Below are 17,333 nucleotides of genomic sequence, written 5' to 3'. Positions count from 1 at the left end.
ACTGCTGGGACTGCAACACACTGTTATCTCAAAGGACATTCGCATATACTAACAACGAATATTATACTACTTCATCCCCAAGTAAAAATGAAAAACAAAAGCACACTAATCCCAACTAAAAATAGGGCACATGGTATTGTGTAAACAGTCCAAGCAAACACCTGTTTAGGCAGATCAAATGAAATCAGGGCAAAAATGCTCTAGCGCACTGTTCACTTGATTACTTAAGAATCTTAGACCATGGTTCACAGAAGGAGATGTGAAAGCTGCCTGGGGCAATCAATTGCAATCCCTTGTCAACATGCAGAACTCTCCAGATCATACAGACACATGCCTATAATCTAGACTAGGGAATGCAGAGAAGAGATGAAAGTAGGACAATTGATGCACTACAGAATAGAGTCTGCAGAAGCTCCAAAAAGCAAGGGAACCAAGCTACACATTACAAGGATGATACTTGTCTACCTATTACTTACAACAGGAATAAACAGTGGTTTATATTCTTACCCCTAATACTCTTGCACAAAAGCAAAAAAGGTTACTGCACACAGGAGGAAGAGGTTGAACTATCATCTTATGTTCTATGATGGAGCAGAAAGATAGCTATATTTCACCCTGTTTTCATCATAGAATTCAAAACAGCATACAATAGAATTTCAACTCTATGTTGAAATTTCAACTCTATGTTGAAATGGAAGTACAGCATACAGTACTTAGCCTAGTACTGTTTGCTCCGATTGGCAGCAGCCTCCCAAGTCTCTTTCCCATCACATACTGTACCAACTGAGTCCTTTTTAAACTAGAGATACTAGGGACTGAAACTGGAGTTTTCTGCATGCAAAGCAAATACTCTGGGAAACCAAAGCTCAGTAATATTTTTCCAGAAAATCAGGGCATCCTTCAAGACGATGGCAAAAAATAAAAACACCAAATCCTACCACACAGATCTGTTGCCTTTAATATGCAATATTTAGATTCCATAAGATGCTCTTGAATGTGGTAAGGAAGGACTTTTGATTTTACATTCTGCTGTTCCCCAGTTCTTCATTTCTTGGCAGCACAAGCCAAATAGCCTCATTTGTGTGTGTTCCTCAATGCCTCATTTGTGTGTGATCCTATCATGCCAACCTTTGACTGCAACAGCGAATACACATCCCTCAATCAAATCATCATGGATTACAAATGCATAGCAAATATCAGAGATATTTGAAAAGGTTTGCTTATACGGCCAGAGAAAACAGCATAACCCAGTTCCAATCACCATTTTTCTTCTTATTGTTTTTGTGCGCCTTGCCGAATCAAAACCCCGGACAGACATCTCCTTTGCCCCGGCGTGATGCACAACTTGCCAAGCTTCCCCCAACCCCGATTTGTCATTCATTCCCACACAAATCTGGCGTCTCCAGACCCGTCTGCAACAGACAATGTGCAGGGTGACATCAGCCAAGCTGCCGCTCGCCCCTCCCACAGACAACGTGTCAAACACAATTTACAATCCACCCACTTCTGCCTCGGGCTCCTGCCTGCTCGGCTCCCTTCTCGAGACACCTACGGCTCGGTTGCCTTGTCGCCGCCGCGCGCTTAGCACCGGCGGGGACGGGCGAAGGGGCTCAGGCGCCGCCACGCTTTGCCCGGCTTTCCTCTAACGCCGCGAGGGGAAGGGATTCCTGTGCGGGCTTCCCCGACTGCGGCAAGAAGCAGGATGGGGCGAGAGTGAGATGGGGCGGCCAACCCGCTCCTCTCCCCCTCCTCAGTTTTCTTGCTGCTGCAGGGCGAGTGTTCCCCCCCAAACACACACACCTGCCCAGTTTCAGGTGCAGACACGCAGTGACCCTCCGCGTCAGGGATACGTTTTTTCTGGTAGCCCAACGCCTCCAAAACATACAAGAGGGACGAACAGGTCCCAACCTCGGGGACTTTCCCACCCCTCGCCTACGGCCCCACGGCGAAAGGGAAACGGGGCACTATTACGAGGCGGTTCAGTTTTGCCCCCTTCCCTCAGAGAAGCCTGTTGAGAGCGGCCCCGGCAAGGGCGCCTCCGACGCCCCACTTCACTGACCTGGAGAGGTGCTTCAGGATCTGCTTCTTGATGATGCCCGCCATGGCCAGCGCGCCTCACCCCCCGCCCGCTTCAGGGAAACCGAAAGAAACCCGGCGCTCCTCGACCCATCCCGGCGCTTCCTGCCGTCCTGTGCCAGGGAGCGGAGGCGCCCCCGCTCACCCGCTCTCCGGCCCCGCCGCCATCTTGATTGCAGTATCGCCAGCTGACAGGCTTTCGCTAAGCAGAGCCGGGCGGGGAAAGGGCGGCACCAGCGCCAGGAGAGCCGCCCGCCTGGAACCCGGGCGGGGGAAGCGGGCGGCTCTCGGCCGGGATTCGGCGGGCAAGGGCGGCGAGGATCCCGCCACAAGGGCTCCCCGGGAGCTGCTGCCTGACGCTGGTGTCACCTTTTGCCTCCGGTGAATGACGCCCACTAAATCCAAGCTTTAGTGGAATAATTTCACGGCAGCGAGGCACGCCGGCCTGGAAGCTTCACCGCCCCACTCACAAAATTCCGTTTTCCATGCTGCGAAAGAGAAATATCTTGAGGAGTTGGTTTTTTGTGGTTGTTGGATTTTTTTTGGAACGAAGAGGGGCAGCTTTTACACAATAGCACTTAACTACCTGTTTTCCAGGTCCACTTGCAACGTTTATCAGGAGCGTAATACAAAAACACGATTTATTTTCTTGTGTTCTCTCTTCGCGATGAACCCTGTCACCCAAATTCGCTATGAGAGGGGAATGAAGATCTGACTCCTTAAAGCAATTTAGAACTCCTTCCCTATTGCCCCTCCCCACATTATACTATTTTTCTCCTCACCAATTTTAGCATCTAATTACCATCAAAATCCAAGAGCACATCCTGTTTACAATTACTCTGGAATAATAAGTACTACTGAAATAATTGCAAAGTGTCAAGCTGAATAAAATCACCTTAAGCCCGCAAACTATCCAAAAGCCTGAAGGGAAAAAGTCATAGTAGAATTTTTAAAAGTATGAAGACAATAGCTACCCTCAACTAAAAGATAGGATTTTGTTTATGTAGTGTGGGATAACTAGTGTAAGTGAAATACTGCCTTTTGGCTCTCCAATTTCTGACCTTCCACTTTAATAAATGTTTAAACGTGTTTAAAGGACACAACATTTGGCAGCAGAGTAATCTTTCCAGATTGCCTTGTATGGGTGAAAAATGAGACACACAGTCACACATTCCTTTAAGATTTTTTTTTTAATGTCCTGGGAAAAGTCTGTTCATCAGCAGCGAATAAATAAAAAGTCTATATATTGGACTATATTGCAGATGACGAGAGCTGGCTCTGAGCGACATAATTTTCCCTACATTGCAGAAGTGCTGGAGGCTGAAGTTTTCCCTTACAGAGGTTTCCACGATAATTATACACAGTACTCGCATATTATATAGATGCGGAAATATAAGGCTATACAGATATTGTAAGTGAACGCTGATGCTATCCGGGCATCTCACCCGATACATGCCTAAAAGGTCCCCAAAACAGAATGTTCCCTTCACACCACGGAAGAGCCGAGTTTCAAAGATCAGACATCCCCCTTTCTTGTCTGAATGGACTTAACTGAAACTGGAAACTGGGATGAAGCAGTCTAAGTTTATATTAAAACTGACTCTATTAGTCTAAGATTACAAGTCTACGCCTAATACTCAAACATAGGAAGCTAGAGCTCTTCTATAATTTCCTATCTCTATGACTTTCCCCCTACAGTATTTTCTCTTACGCCGGGAAAGTCCTCCACTATCCCATCATTCAACGGGCTAAGTTCCTTTTACCAATGAGAAGGCGAGAAAGAGAGGATCCGCCCGGTGGTGACTAAAGACGTTTCAGCCGCATGGTTATTTAGCGCTGGCTTGCCGATGGGGCGGAGCTGAGGGACCAAAGGAGAAAAATGGCGACTCTCGTGTTAGATAACGGCGCCTACAATGCCAAGATCGGATACAGTCACGCTCATGTCAGGTGAGAAGCCTCATTCGCTTGAGGTCTGGATGGAGTTAAATTCTTTTGGAACAGGCAGTCGGTTCTCCTATGGGTTTTCTCGCATGTTTTGATATGGGCATCTGTGAGAATGTAATCAATTCACTGGCAGTTATGAATGAATTAAGGAATTATTCCTAATGTGCAGGAATTGTCCAAACAAGCGTCCAGTGAAAAAGTGGCTATTACAGGAAACATAATCCAGGTACTAAATCCAACGAAAGAATCAAATCAGTATGGTTTGTTTGGAAACAGCTAGTGTAGGAGTGTGCAAACTTCTGAGAGATCTGGGTTACAAAAGGTGTTTCCAGCAAATTGACATGTTAAAGTAGTTTACTGTGGAACCCACTCTCCCAGGAGGCAGTGATGGCCACCAACCTAGATGGTGGGAGGAAATCCAACCTAAAGGAGGATTTGAAAAATTCATGGAGAGGGTTTTCAAAGGCTTCTAGCTATGATGGCTATACTCTGCCTCTGAAGTGAGAGGAGGTAAGGTTTCTGAATATTAGTTTCTGGAAACCACAGCAGGAGAGCACACTTGTGGGTTTCCCACAGGCATTGGTTGGTCACTTACGTTACTGACCTTTAAAAATGTGTATAAAGCTGTTGGGTTTCTTTCCCCTCCCCACAGTGTTATTCCGAACTGTCAGTTTAGATCAAAGACTGCTCGTCTGAAAACATTTACAGCTAACCAACTGGATGAAATTAAAGATCCATCTGGACTTTTTTATATACTCCCGTTCCAGAAGGTAATTTAAATAGCATGGATATGGTTTAGTCAGATTTATGCATGAGTAGATGTAGTTTTTGAACAATAGTCATGAAGAATATTAATGAAATGAAAATCAGAAAGGAGGGAAACATTTCTTTCTATATAACGAAGCCTTAGATGGAAATTATTGTTTGTATTTAGCTGTGCAGCTTAATAATAATAAATTAAACTTGCAAACCTGTTAACACTTATTTGGGTGTAAGTCCCACTGCCTTCAGAGGAATATGCTTATATACAGTGGTGCCTCGCAAGACGAAATTAATTCGTTCCGCAAGTTTTTTCTTCTTGCGAGTTTTTCGTGTTGCGAAGCACGGTTTCCCATAGGAATGCATTGAAAATCAATTAATGCGTTCCTAGGGAAACCGCCTTCAGACCAGGTCCGGGGACAGTCTGTCCCCCGACCTCTTCTGAAGGCTGGCGGTGGGAAGAAAAGCCCTTCTTCCCACCTTCCGCCCCGCAAGCTCCGGGGACAGGAGGGCTTTGCTGCCGACCGCCAGCATTTTAAAAGCCCCTGCTGTCCCGGGGCGATTTTAAAATGCTGGCGGGCGGGAGCGAAGCCTCCGCTGTCCCGGGGAGATTTTAAAATGCTGGCGGGCGGGAGCGAAGCGTTCGCTGCCGACCCCCAGCATTTTAAAATCTCCCCGGGACAGCAGAGAAGCTCCGCCCCGCTCCCGGTGGCCGTGCAGAGCTGCCTGCGGTCCTGGGACCAGCGCAGCTCTGCGCCGCCATCCCGAGCGGGGCGCTAAGTCCCGCCCCGCTCTGGATGACGGCACAGAGCTGCCTGCCGTCCCGGGACTGCAGGCAGGTCTACGCCGCCATCCCGAGCGGGGCGCTAAGTCCCGCCCCGCTCTGGATGGCGGCACAGAGCTGCCTGCCGTCCCGGGACTGCAGGCAGGTCTACGCCGCCATCCCGAGCGGGGCGCTTCGCTCCCGCCCGCCAGCATTTTAAAATCTCCCCGGGACAGCAGAGAAGTCTCCGCTGTCCCGGGAAGGCAGGCGGGGGGGAGCAAAGACTTTTGCCCCCCCCCGTCGGCCTTCAGAAGAGGTCCAGGACCTCTTCTGAAGGCCGGCTGTGGGCGAAAGTCTTTGCTCCCGACCGCCAGCAATTTAAAACAGGTCCCCGGAGATTTCCCTATGGGCTTTCGTCTTGCGAAGCAAGCCCATAGGGAAATTCGTCTTGCGAAGCGCCTCCAAAACAGAAAACCCTTTCGTCTTGCGGGTTTTCCGTCTTGCGAGGCATTCGTCTTGCGGGGTACCACTGTATAGAAATGGTCAGAATAAAGTCTTAAATAATGTATTTATTATACCTGATCATAAATAAATAACATGGAGTAAATACTACTCTAGGACAGGAGCCAAATCATCCAAACACCTTCAAGAGATCAGGTTTCTTCCAGTAGGGTGCTAAAGAAAGTTTGAAGGACAGTGTAAAATTATGCAAATATCAAATGGTTAGAGCAGTAACTTTACTTTTTCAATAACAGGGTTACTTGGTAAACTGGGATGTTCAAAGACAAGTGTGGGACTATCTTTATGGAAAAGAAATGTATCAGGTAATTTAACACTTTCCTATATCTTGAAGGTAGCACCAGAAGAATATAAAAATGCAGGCTGCTTATTGGAAGTCAGCATAACCTAATAGTTGAAGCTTGTGCATCAGCTTTAATTTAAACTGTGAGTGTTTTGATTTCTACAAATGAGGGCATTTACTGTTTCATTTAAAGCATGGGTTTTTATTTTTACAAAAATGTTCTTGTTCAGTGTAGGTGCTCTAAAGAATGATGTATCAGCAGATAAAATAATCCATGTCTGCTTGTGGGATCTGTCAAACCTTCATAGAGTATTTTATCTCAGTGTTGCATATTTTTCTGAATTGGAGTTTGACCTACCCCGATGCACCTGCTGATTTTACATCCCAAGATGCATCATGGCAAACCCATCTCAGCCAGTGTTTACTCAAGACTTTTATTGGTTACTGTCTTTAACATACAGGATGATACATTTTAGCAAGTACATTATAGAGTTTAGGATATAGTTTAGCATGGGGGGGGGGGTTATTGCAAGTTACCACTCAGTTTCCTAAAGAATTCCATAGAACACAAGGGAAATAACATTGCTGAACCAGAATTCAAGCTCACACTAAGGTCTTACATTCTGCACATCATGCAACAATGGAGGGCGGGGAGAGGGGACGGGAAAGGGATCCAGCAATCGACCGCAAGCTACCAAAAGCTCCCAGGGATCAACCTGCTGGACATCCCTGCTGTACCTGTATACACAATAGTAAGTCCCTCTGAGTTCAGTGAAGCCTACTTGCAGGTAAATGGGTAGCTTGAATTACTTCATCCATTAGTCACTTGCCCACTCACTAGTTACCTCTGTAAAAATATGTAGGTTTTATTAAATTTTGTATAACCTACAATTTTTTTTCAAGTAGGTGTTCCTGCTGTCACAACAGAAAGCTACTATACTACAGTGGCAAGAAGTGTGAGCTGTGAGTTAGGAGAAAATGTCACCTTAGCCATTGATGACCCTTCATCAAGCCACTTTTACCCAGTCTCTCATCTGCAGCAGAGGAGCATTACTGGCCTATCTTTCTAAGACAGTTCCAAATACTATTGAGATAATTTATGTGAAGTGTTTTGAAATATTCTCTGTACATATTATTAAGAACATATTTATTAATAGTCGGACCCTAATTTTAGATACACTCTTAAAAAAAAAGATTGCTTCTGAATCTTGAAATATTTTCCTACATAGGTAGATTTTGTAGATACCAATATCATCATCACAGAACCTTATTTCAACTTCAGCTCAATACAAGAGTCCATGAACGAAATATTGTTTGAAGAATACCAATTCCAAGCAGTTCTCAGAGTAAATGGTGAATGGCAAGTCCTCTTACTGTTTATTTTTGGGGGAGAAAATGTTTTCGTTTGGCATTGCTACAACACTTTGTTTGCTAATAATAATAATAATAATAATAATAATAATAATAATAAATAATAATATATTTATACACCTCCCATCTGGCTGGGTTTCCCAGCCACTCTGGGTGGCTTCCAAGACATGTAAAAGCATAATGTCAAACATTTAAAACTTCCCAATACAGGATTACCTTCAGGTGTCTTTTAAAAGTTGTGTAGTTCTTTATCTCCTTAACATCTGATGGGAGGGTGTTCCACAAGGATGGTGCCACTGCTGAGAAGGCCCTCTGCCTGAAACACGTGTTAAGAATTGTATCTGACACTATGATATGGCTCTGTTTTTCAGCTGGGGCTCTCAGTGCCCATAGATACTTCCGGGATAACCCATCAGAACTGTGTTGCATCATTGTAGACAGTGGGTATTCTTTTACACACATTGTACCTTACTGCAGGAGTAAAAAGAAGAAGGAGGCCATTATAAGGTAAAAAACCATATTTTTTAATATTTTTAAAAAGATGTATTCGTGTTTTTACAATATAAAAAAGAAAATCTTTCTTGTTCTTAGGATTAACGTGGGAGGAAAGCTCTTAACCAATCATCTAAAGGAGATAATCTCTTACAGGTAAAACACTAACTAGAATTTATTACAATCTTATCTGGTTCACAGTAATAAAAACATAGTTTATTTTATAGGGCAAAAATACTTGTTTAAAAAGATAAAAGAGAAGCTCACTTTTGATATCAAGGTTTGCTGAAGGAATGTGAAGGCTTACTTTGCCTAGATTATGGTGCAATGTATGCAGGTTAAAATTAGGTTTTTTGCAGCAATAAATTAATTGCAGCAGAAGTTAAATCGGAAAAATAGATGGAACACTCCAGAAAATGAGCAGTAAAATTATTCTGTGAATTGTTTTAGGTATGGTAATGAAACTGCACCATAATTTACTGGCATATCTTGTTGGTTGTTTCCAAATGCTACTGGTTCCATGGAGAATCTGAGTGAATCTGTAGGTATGCTAGGCCACATGAGTAGACTATAATGGGGTGAGGTTCATGAACTTGAGGGCTACCTCTTTTTGTATACACAAACTTTCATAAGCTACACCCTAGAAAGTTCATTGGGAATATACAGATGGGCAAAACCAGCTGGGTTCCTCACAGTGAGTTAAGCTGCTCAACCTAGATTTCATGGCCACTTGTTTCCCATGTCCTATCCCCCATCTCAACAGTAGTGAGAACTTTTCTATTCTGAAGATCCCCCTGCATCCTTAGGTCTTGCTGGTTCTATTTAGAGGGCTGGTTAGTGTTAGATACTACTCATGTGCCAATTCTGAATGTCTTCTGTAAAGGTGTACAACCTCCTTTTTTAAAAAGCCCCATCAAACAGTACCTTTCCTATATACAAAATAAAAAAATTCCTTCCAGTAGCACCTTAAAGACCAACTAAGTTAGTTCTTGGTATGAGCTTTCGTGTGCATGCACACTTCTTCAGATACACTGAAACAGAAGTTGACTATATACGTAATTTTGTTCCTCTTGTATAGAAAGGGTGGTATGAGAATATTATTAACTTTTTCTACTAAAAACCATGAACTTCATCTGGTTTAACAGATTAGTTCCTAATCACAACTTAATGAGAACTGAAAGAAGTGCAGTGTTAAGAACGTTCATCCTCCTCTTACTGTTCTTTGGTTTAATAGCATGCCCTACTCCACAGAGGATTAAAGGCTTAAGTGAGTTTTCCACAATTAATCTAACAGCTTTACTATAACATTTAAGCTTCAATAAATACTCATATTGAATACTCATAACAGACCAGCAATGAAAACAAGATAAAGTAGCATTATTTTCTTTAAAAATTATAGGCAACTCCATGTTATGGATGAAACCCATGTGATTAACCAAGTGAAAGAAGATGTATGTTATGTTTCCCAAGACTTTTTCAAGGATATGGAGACTGCCAAGTATGGGTTTTTTTTTATACTGCTAAATATAGTTAATGGTAATTTTGTCTATGGCCTGAAGAATTTATTATGTATTGCCTTGTGGTGAAAAAAACCACCATTCTGTTGACAGTGGTCTATGAATACATTAAATATCAAATTCCTTTACTGAAAGCATCTTGTGTCTGGGGCTTAAATTTAAGCTTGGGTTCATTAAGGGTTAGCTCTGAAACATGTTGTTATGAAGACTGCCTTTGAGCATGTATGGAGTACTGTTCTGACCCAAGTCCCCATATCTGGAAACAGGGATAATGATCTTTGAGGTCCCATTTCAGCCAGACTTGAGTTTAATAATAATAATAATAATAATTTTTTATTTATACCCCGCCCTCCCCAGCCAAGGCCGGGCTCAGAGCGGCTTACAAGCAATAATAAAAACAAGATGAGTGATTACAACTTAAAAACAAAAATAAAATACAACATTAAAATAATGGAACATTAAAATATTAAAATGGAGCCTCATTGCAGGAGAAGGAAAAGAAAAAAGAAAAAGGGGGCGGAGGGAATCAAATTGGCTCCAATCCAAAGGCCAGGCGGAACAACTCTGTCTTACAGGCCCTGCGGAAAGAGATCAGATCCTGCAGGGCCCTGGTCTCATGAGACAGAGCGTTCCACCAAGTTGGGGCCAGTGCTGAAAAGGCCCTGGCTCTGGTTGAAGCCAATCTAACTTCCTTAGGGCCTGGGACCACTAGGGTGTTGTTATTTATGGACCTTGAGGCTCTCCGTGGGGCATACCAGGCGAGGCGGTCCCGTAGGTACGAGGGTCCTAGGCCGTGAAGGGCTTTAAAGGTCAAAAGCAGCACCTTAAATCTGACCCTGTACTCCACCGGGAGCCAGTGCAGCTTGAAAAGCACTGGATGAATATGCTCCCATGGCAGAGACCCTGTGAGGAGCCTCGCTGCAGCATTCTGTACCCGCTGGAGTTTCTGGGACAGCTTCAAGGGCAGCCCCGCATAGAGCGAGTTACAGTAGTCAAGCCTGGAGATGACTGTCGCATGGATCACTGTGGCCAGGTCGGGGCGGGAAAGGTAAGGGACCAACTGCTTGATGCGGCGAAGGTGGAAAAATGTCGCCTTGGCTGTTGCTGTGACTTGCGCCTCCATGGAAAGGGAGGCGTCAAGGATTACACCCAAACTCTTAACGGAAGGTAATGGCACTAATTGGGCCCCCGCAAGAGAAGGGAGTTGGTCCCTCATCCCCATGCTATCCCGACCTAGCCATAGGACCTCTGTCTTTGAAGGATTTAGTTTCAATCGGCTCCCACGAAACCATCCAGCCACAGCTTCCAAGCATCTGGTCAGTGTGTAAGGGGCCGAGTTGGTGTGGCCATCCATCAGTAGATAGAGCTGAGTGTCATCAGCATATTGATGACAGCCCAGCCCAAAGCTCCGGATAATCTGAGCAAGGGGGCGCATAAAGATGTTAAAAAGCATTGGGGAGAGAATTGCGCCCTGCGGCACTCCACACACCAAGGAGTGGCGTGACGACATTTCCCTCCCTAGTGCCACCCTCTGTCCCCGACCAGAGATAAAAGAGCACAACCAGTTACGGGCTATGCCCTGTATCCCCACGTCTGCAAGGCGATGGTCCAGAAGATCATGATCGACCATGTCAAAAGCTGCTGACAAATCTAAAAGGATCAGCAGTCCTGACCCGCCTCGATCCAGTTGTCTACGGATATCATCTGTTAGGGCAACCAGAGCCGTCTCCGTCCCAAAACCAGGACGGAAACCGGACTGAAATGGATCTAATGCCGATGTTTCCTCCAGAAACCTACCAAGCTGTTCAGCAACCGCTCTCTCAATTACCTTACCCAGGTATGGAAGATTTGAAACTGGGCGGTAATTGGATAGGTCTAAGGGATCTAATGAAGTTTTCTTTAGGAGTGGACGCACCACTGCTTCCTTCAGTTCCCCTGGGAATGTCCCCGTGTCAAGGGACAAATTGATAAGTTTATAGTCTTGATTCCGTTACTAAAGCATCTGCAATGTTCCAAATCATTTTCAAGCTCTACATATGCAATTAACTTACGTGGTTGAAATTGCATGCAATGCAGAGCACACACAGGTTCTGGCATGTTGTTGCAAGATCTCACAGGAACTCAGACAGTCCCACAGGAACTTGCAAGAGCACCCCAAAGCCTATGCAGTGTGCGGGACTTGCCCAGTAAGCATGGCAGAGCTTAAAAGCTGTCTTCCCGGGATGTGGGGGATGATGGTAAGGCTCGCTTGGCAAGGATACCTATGTGGGGATGGTTTGAATTTACACAGTTTTGCATATTCCTGCCATCCCCAGAACATAAACCCCATGCAAGGTGTGATTGTCCCGCTATTAAGTTCAACATCTATATGCACTGAATACCCCAAATAGCTTTACATGGTGGTGAGCTGTCTTATTTAGTTATCATCAAAGCCTCCTTTTGAGAGGTCTCCACATTTGAGAAAGTTGGACTTAGACCCATATTAGGGTAAATTGTTAATTATTTATTTACAATGAAATACTTTTTTGTGTGGCTCTGAAGAATCATTAACTTAGGATGTATTCTGAATTCCAACCTGTTTCAGATTGAAGGGGGAAGAAAATACAGTAATGTTGGACTATGTTTTACCAGACTTCAGCACAATAAAAAAAGGGTTTTGTAAGGTAATTGCATAAAATCAGTCTTCTTCTTCATTTCATTTTTATACTTACATATATTTTTAAGAAAAAGATCTCAAAGCATTTACAACCTACATCAAATAAAACAACCCAGAAGAAGACATTACAGAAGAAAGTCCAATACAGTGGTACCTCACAAGACGAAAAGAATCCGTTCTGTGATTCTCTTCGTCTAGCGGTTTTTTTGACTTGCGAAGCAAGGCCATTGAAGGATTAGCGGATTAGCGCTATTAGTGGCTTTTAGCGGCTTATCTGCTGATCGGATCAGCTGATAAGCAGCTTAGCGGCTTAGAAAAAGGGGGGAAGGGGAAAAAAATAGCAGGAACTCGCAAGACATTGTCGTCTTGCGAAGCAAGCCCATAGGAAATTCGTTTTCCGAAGCACCTCCAAAATGGAAAACTCTTTCATCTAGCGAGTTTTCCGTCTTGCGAGGCATTCGTCTTGCGGGGCACCACTGTATAAAGTATATATACAAAGCAGCATAATTAACAGGAATTAAAATATTGCCTTTAAGATTTTGAAACTAAAACATTACAAAGGAGGTCAACTACAGAATGCACATTTAATGCAGCAAAGATAATAAAAAATTATATTAAATGTGTCAAAAGGAAACATTATTAGAGGAAGTCAGATGTAAAATGCAAATTTAAAACAAGGTAATTAACACATCTGGAGGATGAAAGGTTCTCCAACACTTATGCAACCTAGTTAGAAAAAAAATAGTCTCTATTGAGAGAGGGGGGGAATGTGAAATGAATTGCCATTTTTCGTTTGTTGATTTATCCTCTTACTGCTCAGTCATAGCATGTTGGCTGCAATTTCTATGTTATTATGTGCTGATATAGCTAGGTATAATTGTATGGAAGAAATATACAAGTTTCAGATTCCCATACAGGTTTTGGATCCCAGCTACTACATGGGAAAAATCATGCAAATAAGGTGACTGATGTTGATATTAAAAGCTGGTTTCATTATTACATGTGTGTTAATTCACATCTGTTTGATTTAGCCAAGGGAAGAAATGGTGTTAAGTGGAAAATACAAAACTGGTGAACAAATACTTCGTCTTACAAATGAGCGATTTGCTGTTCCAGAGATACTCTTCCATCCTTCAGATATTGGTATTCAAGAAATGGGAATTCCTGAAGCCATTGTTTATTCAATTCAGAACTTGCCGGAAGGTATTCTTATTTAAACAATGTAACTACCAAAATTAACTGTAGAACATGTTGCATAGTTAGACTTTTTGTTTTGCTTCTAAAGTTCCCATATCAAGGACAAAAACTCAGTTGTCTAGAACAGTGGTTTTCAACCAGTGTACCATGGCACCCTTGAAGGATGGTCAGGGGTATTATGGGCAACACTGACTTCTGTCCCTTTTTCCTTCCCTCCTTCCTTAGATGCCCTCTTGCATCTCTGCCTCCCAAAGGCTTGTACAGCTGTTTGTTGCAGCAGTCATGGCTACAAGCTCTGCAGGCGAATGGTGCCTCTGGGGCTGGTAAAGAGGTGCTGGTTGCCAGGAACTGAGACACCCTTGGAGTAAGCAAGCAAACGGGTGAGGGAGCCCAGCCCGCCAGTCCACCAGCCATTGCTGTTGGGAATGGACAGACAAGTTCCAGGCCCTGTGGGGCAGTGTGAGGAGGCACATCTCTTTGAGGTGGGCGGGGGGGACAGCTCAGAGACCCGGGATGGCAGTAGTGGCTGCCCTGAGGAGAGGAGAGAAGGCTGAGGGAACACTCAAGGGAGTGTTTGAAAAATGGTGAGAGGCTGGGCTCCTAAGCCCCACAGGGGTGCTGCAGAAAGAATGTAGTTAGTCAAGGGAGCCACGGACTCAGGACAGGAAAATTGGCTTCCAGGTGGAAAAATCAAAATTAGAGACTGAACTGTTAGAACCCAATACTAAGAATTTGTCAAGAATGTATAATTTGCTGCTGAAATGGAATACACAAGATGAAACAGTTAAATCAGCTATGATTAAGTGGGCACAGGACATTGGTCATAACATTATGTTTGCTGACTGGGAATGGTTATGGAACACTGGTATTAAATTTACGGCATGTAATGCCTTAAAGGAAAATATTATGAAAATGATCTATAGGTAGTACATGACCCCAGTCAAGCTAGCAAAAATTTATCATTTGCCTGATAACAAGTGTTGGAAATGTAAAGAAACTGAAGGTACTTTCTATCACCTTTGGTGGACATGCCCGAAGATTAAGGCTTTCTGGGAAATGATATATAACGAAATGAAAAAGGTACTTAAATGTACTTTCTCTAAGAAACCAGAGGCTTTTCTCTTGGGCATTGTCGGCCAATTGGTGTCAAAGAAGGACAGAACTTTCTTTATGTATGCTACAACAGCAGCAAGAATACTTATCGCAAAGTATTGGAAGACACAAGATCTACCCACCCTGGAAGAATGGCAGATGAAAGTGATGGACTATATGACACTAGCCGAGATGACTGGCAGGATCCGCGATCAGGGAAAGGAGACGGCGGAAGAAGAATGGAAGAAATTCAAAATTTATCTTAAGGACTATTATAAACTTGATGAATGTTAGAATGTCGAGGTTTTGAGCAAGAAAGGGTTACAGCAACATAAGATTAGACTGGAGGAAAGTTTAAGAGGACAGAGTATCGACAGAAAAATTTACAGTTGCTAAAAACTTTTGGTTATTGGGATGCAGAAAGGGGAGGTATGGGGGAGTCTGAGAAACAAGGTTTATGAAGAAAAGGTTATGAAACTATACATGTTCGTATGTCTTTTTATATGTTTGTATTGTTTTAAAAATTTTTTTTGTAAAACCAATAAAAAAAAATATAAAAAAAACAAGGGAGCCACGGACTCAAAAAGGCTGAAAACCTCTGTTCTAGTAATTCTCCAGTAACAAATTGTAATAAACACTATTTCTTGACATGTTACTGTTGTAAAATTGCTGAAGTTACCTATGCAATATCCAGACTTCTGAATTAAGTAGTTTAATGATTGGGAGCCAGAACACTTAGCACCCTCTTCATAAACTTGGAAGTAAGCAATTTGCATTAGAAGAATATTTAAACATGTGACTGAGGTACCGCCTCCAATGCAAGTGCTTTTCATTACAGACTCCGATGCAAGTGCTTCCAAAGCTTTGCATTGCAGACTTAATATAACTATATAAAATCAAGCAAGTTATTGTAGAATTATAACTTGTTTCTTTCTGGTCTTCATAGAAATGCAACCACATTTCTTTAAGAATATTGTTTTAACTGGTGGAAACACACATCTCCCCGGCTTCAGGGATCGTGTTTACTCTGAGGTCCGATGCCTCACTCCCACTGACTACGATGTTTCTGTTGTTCTGCCAGAGAAGTAAGTAACCTTTCAGTTACAAATGTGGATTCTCAATTGACAGTTACCCACTCTGTTTTTATATTCCATATTGTCATATAATGTAGTACTTGCTGATACTGAAAATCAATATTAAACTAACTTTGTAAACTAACTGTATTTTACAGTTTACACAATTATTTTATTTACTTTCCAGCCCTATTACTTATTCCTGGGAAGGTGGAAAGCTGATTTCTGAAAATGATGATTTTGAAGATATGGTAGTAACCAGAGAAGACTATGAAGAAAATGGACATAGTATATGTGAAGAGAAATTTGATATTTAAATGGTTCACAAGATATGGACATTATATTGTATATGTTAAAGACCTGGGAAGTTTTCTTAGATTGGAACCCTGATGTAGTTTTTTTAAAAGAATGAAACTGTACTGTCAATTAATATATATGTAAGGTTTTATTCATTTTTATATACATGTAGCTTATTGGGTTTTTTCCTTCATATTCTTTGCCACTCAAATGCTGGTGGAAACTGAAATCTGGATGCAAATGGCTGAACTGAAAATATATCCATAAAAGTACATTTCTTCAATTAAAAATATGCTAGAATATTTAGTAGGAAATGAAATAAAACATTTGAATCCAATGTTTATTTGGAAAATAGTGGTTGTATTGTAACTGAACACAAGAACACTAGATCATAAATCTAGAAGGCTAGTTCCAGATTTATTCAAACACTCTGCTTAACCAATTCCTATCTACTATTACATTAAAGAGGGATTTAAGCAGGAATGCTTTTATTTTCTGTGAAATGGAATAAAGAGGACAACAAGTTAAACAAAAAGAGTCACCAATTTAAAACATTTTTATAATAAAAAGTATTATGAAGTATTTTATTAGAGAAACAGCTCAAATCAGCTACAGGCCATGTGTTGCTTTTTAAAATAAAAAACTGCAACTCTTCAACCCACCTTGGATTTTGTTCGAGGAATAATTTGTTTCCCCCATTGCAGAATGACAACCCATTGCTCATAGGTGTGGTGCAATCTGGACAGAGAAGAGCATCCAGACACCATTGCTATGTTTACTTGAGCTGTTCTACACTTACAAAGAGGCATCCAATTTGCGTGTGTGCACATAAACAGTTATACCTCACAAAACAGTAGTTTGGAAGCAACTCCTGTCCACAACGCCAACTTGTTCAAGACGTATGCTAGTGGATTAGAAGATGTGGGAAAGGTTACTAATCGTGAAATATACCCTATGATGTTGCTTTCTATGGAAGACCTTTATTTGGAACATCAGCTTGTTGGAAGACTTGAAAGACTTTAAATCTTAAAGCTGGAAGAGAGCCCAGAGCCCTTGAAGATAAATGACTATTGATTCAAAACCCTAAAATGTATTTTATATCATTGACTTTTTATTTCTATTCTCTGTATATCATATTGTTGTTTTATTGCTATGGCCGATGGCTGGCGCAAATAAAGATTCATTCAAGCTGTAGCTGCAGCATAAAGGAATAATTGAGGAAATGGGAAGAATCCCACCCCATTGGCTGAATCCTGCCTATTCATCTTCCTAAAAAGCTACACCTTGACAAATA

The 17,333-nt window shown here is 42.4% G+C and overlaps 2 protein-coding genes and 1 long non-coding RNA gene across 5 annotated transcripts in view; 2 read left to right on the top strand and 1 right to left on the bottom strand.

Annotated features, from left to right (window-relative positions):
- BLTP3B (bridge-like lipid transfer protein family member 3B) overlaps positions 1-2,514 on the bottom strand; it is a 46,927-nt gene extending 44,413 nt beyond the window's left edge. Inside the window, exon 1 of one of the 3 annotated variants that reach the window (XM_081209627.1) lies at positions 2,060-2,514. In XM_081209627.1, coding sequence (XP_081065753.1) covers positions 2,060-2,103 — 44 coding nt within the window. In that variant the 5' untranslated portion in view covers positions 2,104-2,514. The remainder of the gene's footprint in view (positions 1-2,059) is intronic. The other 2 variants (XM_081209626.1, XM_081209625.1) reach the window with 2 other exon arrangements.
- Positions 2,515-3,804: 1,290 nt separating this feature from the next.
- Positions 3,805-16,700, top strand: ACTR6 (actin related protein 6). Its single transcript, XM_081209682.1, has 11 exons — positions 3,805-4,023; positions 4,673-4,790; positions 6,298-6,366; positions 7,574-7,697; positions 8,087-8,222; positions 8,307-8,363; positions 9,607-9,705; positions 12,309-12,387; positions 13,412-13,583; positions 15,616-15,754; positions 15,930-16,700. The coding sequence occupies exons 1-11, from the start codon at positions 3,956-3,958 to the stop codon at positions 16,057-16,059; spliced, it is 1,191 nt and encodes a 396-aa protein (XP_081065808.1). The 5' UTR covers positions 3,805-3,955; the 3' UTR covers positions 16,060-16,700.
- Positions 12,397-13,288, top strand: LOC308595517. Its single transcript, XR_014012077.1, has 2 exons — positions 12,397-12,530; positions 12,867-13,288. It is a non-coding gene; the product is annotated as an uncharacterized lncRNA (long non-coding RNA).
- Positions 16,701-17,333: the final 633 nt, after the last annotated feature.

This window comes from Podarcis bocagei (assembly GCF_964188305.1).
Source record: "Podarcis bocagei genome assembly, chromosome: 10".
Lineage (NCBI taxonomy): Eukaryota > Metazoa > Chordata > Lepidosauria > Squamata > Lacertidae > Podarcis > Podarcis bocagei.
Note: the sequence above shows the minus strand (reverse complement) of the source record. Positions and strands in the feature narration are given on the sequence as shown.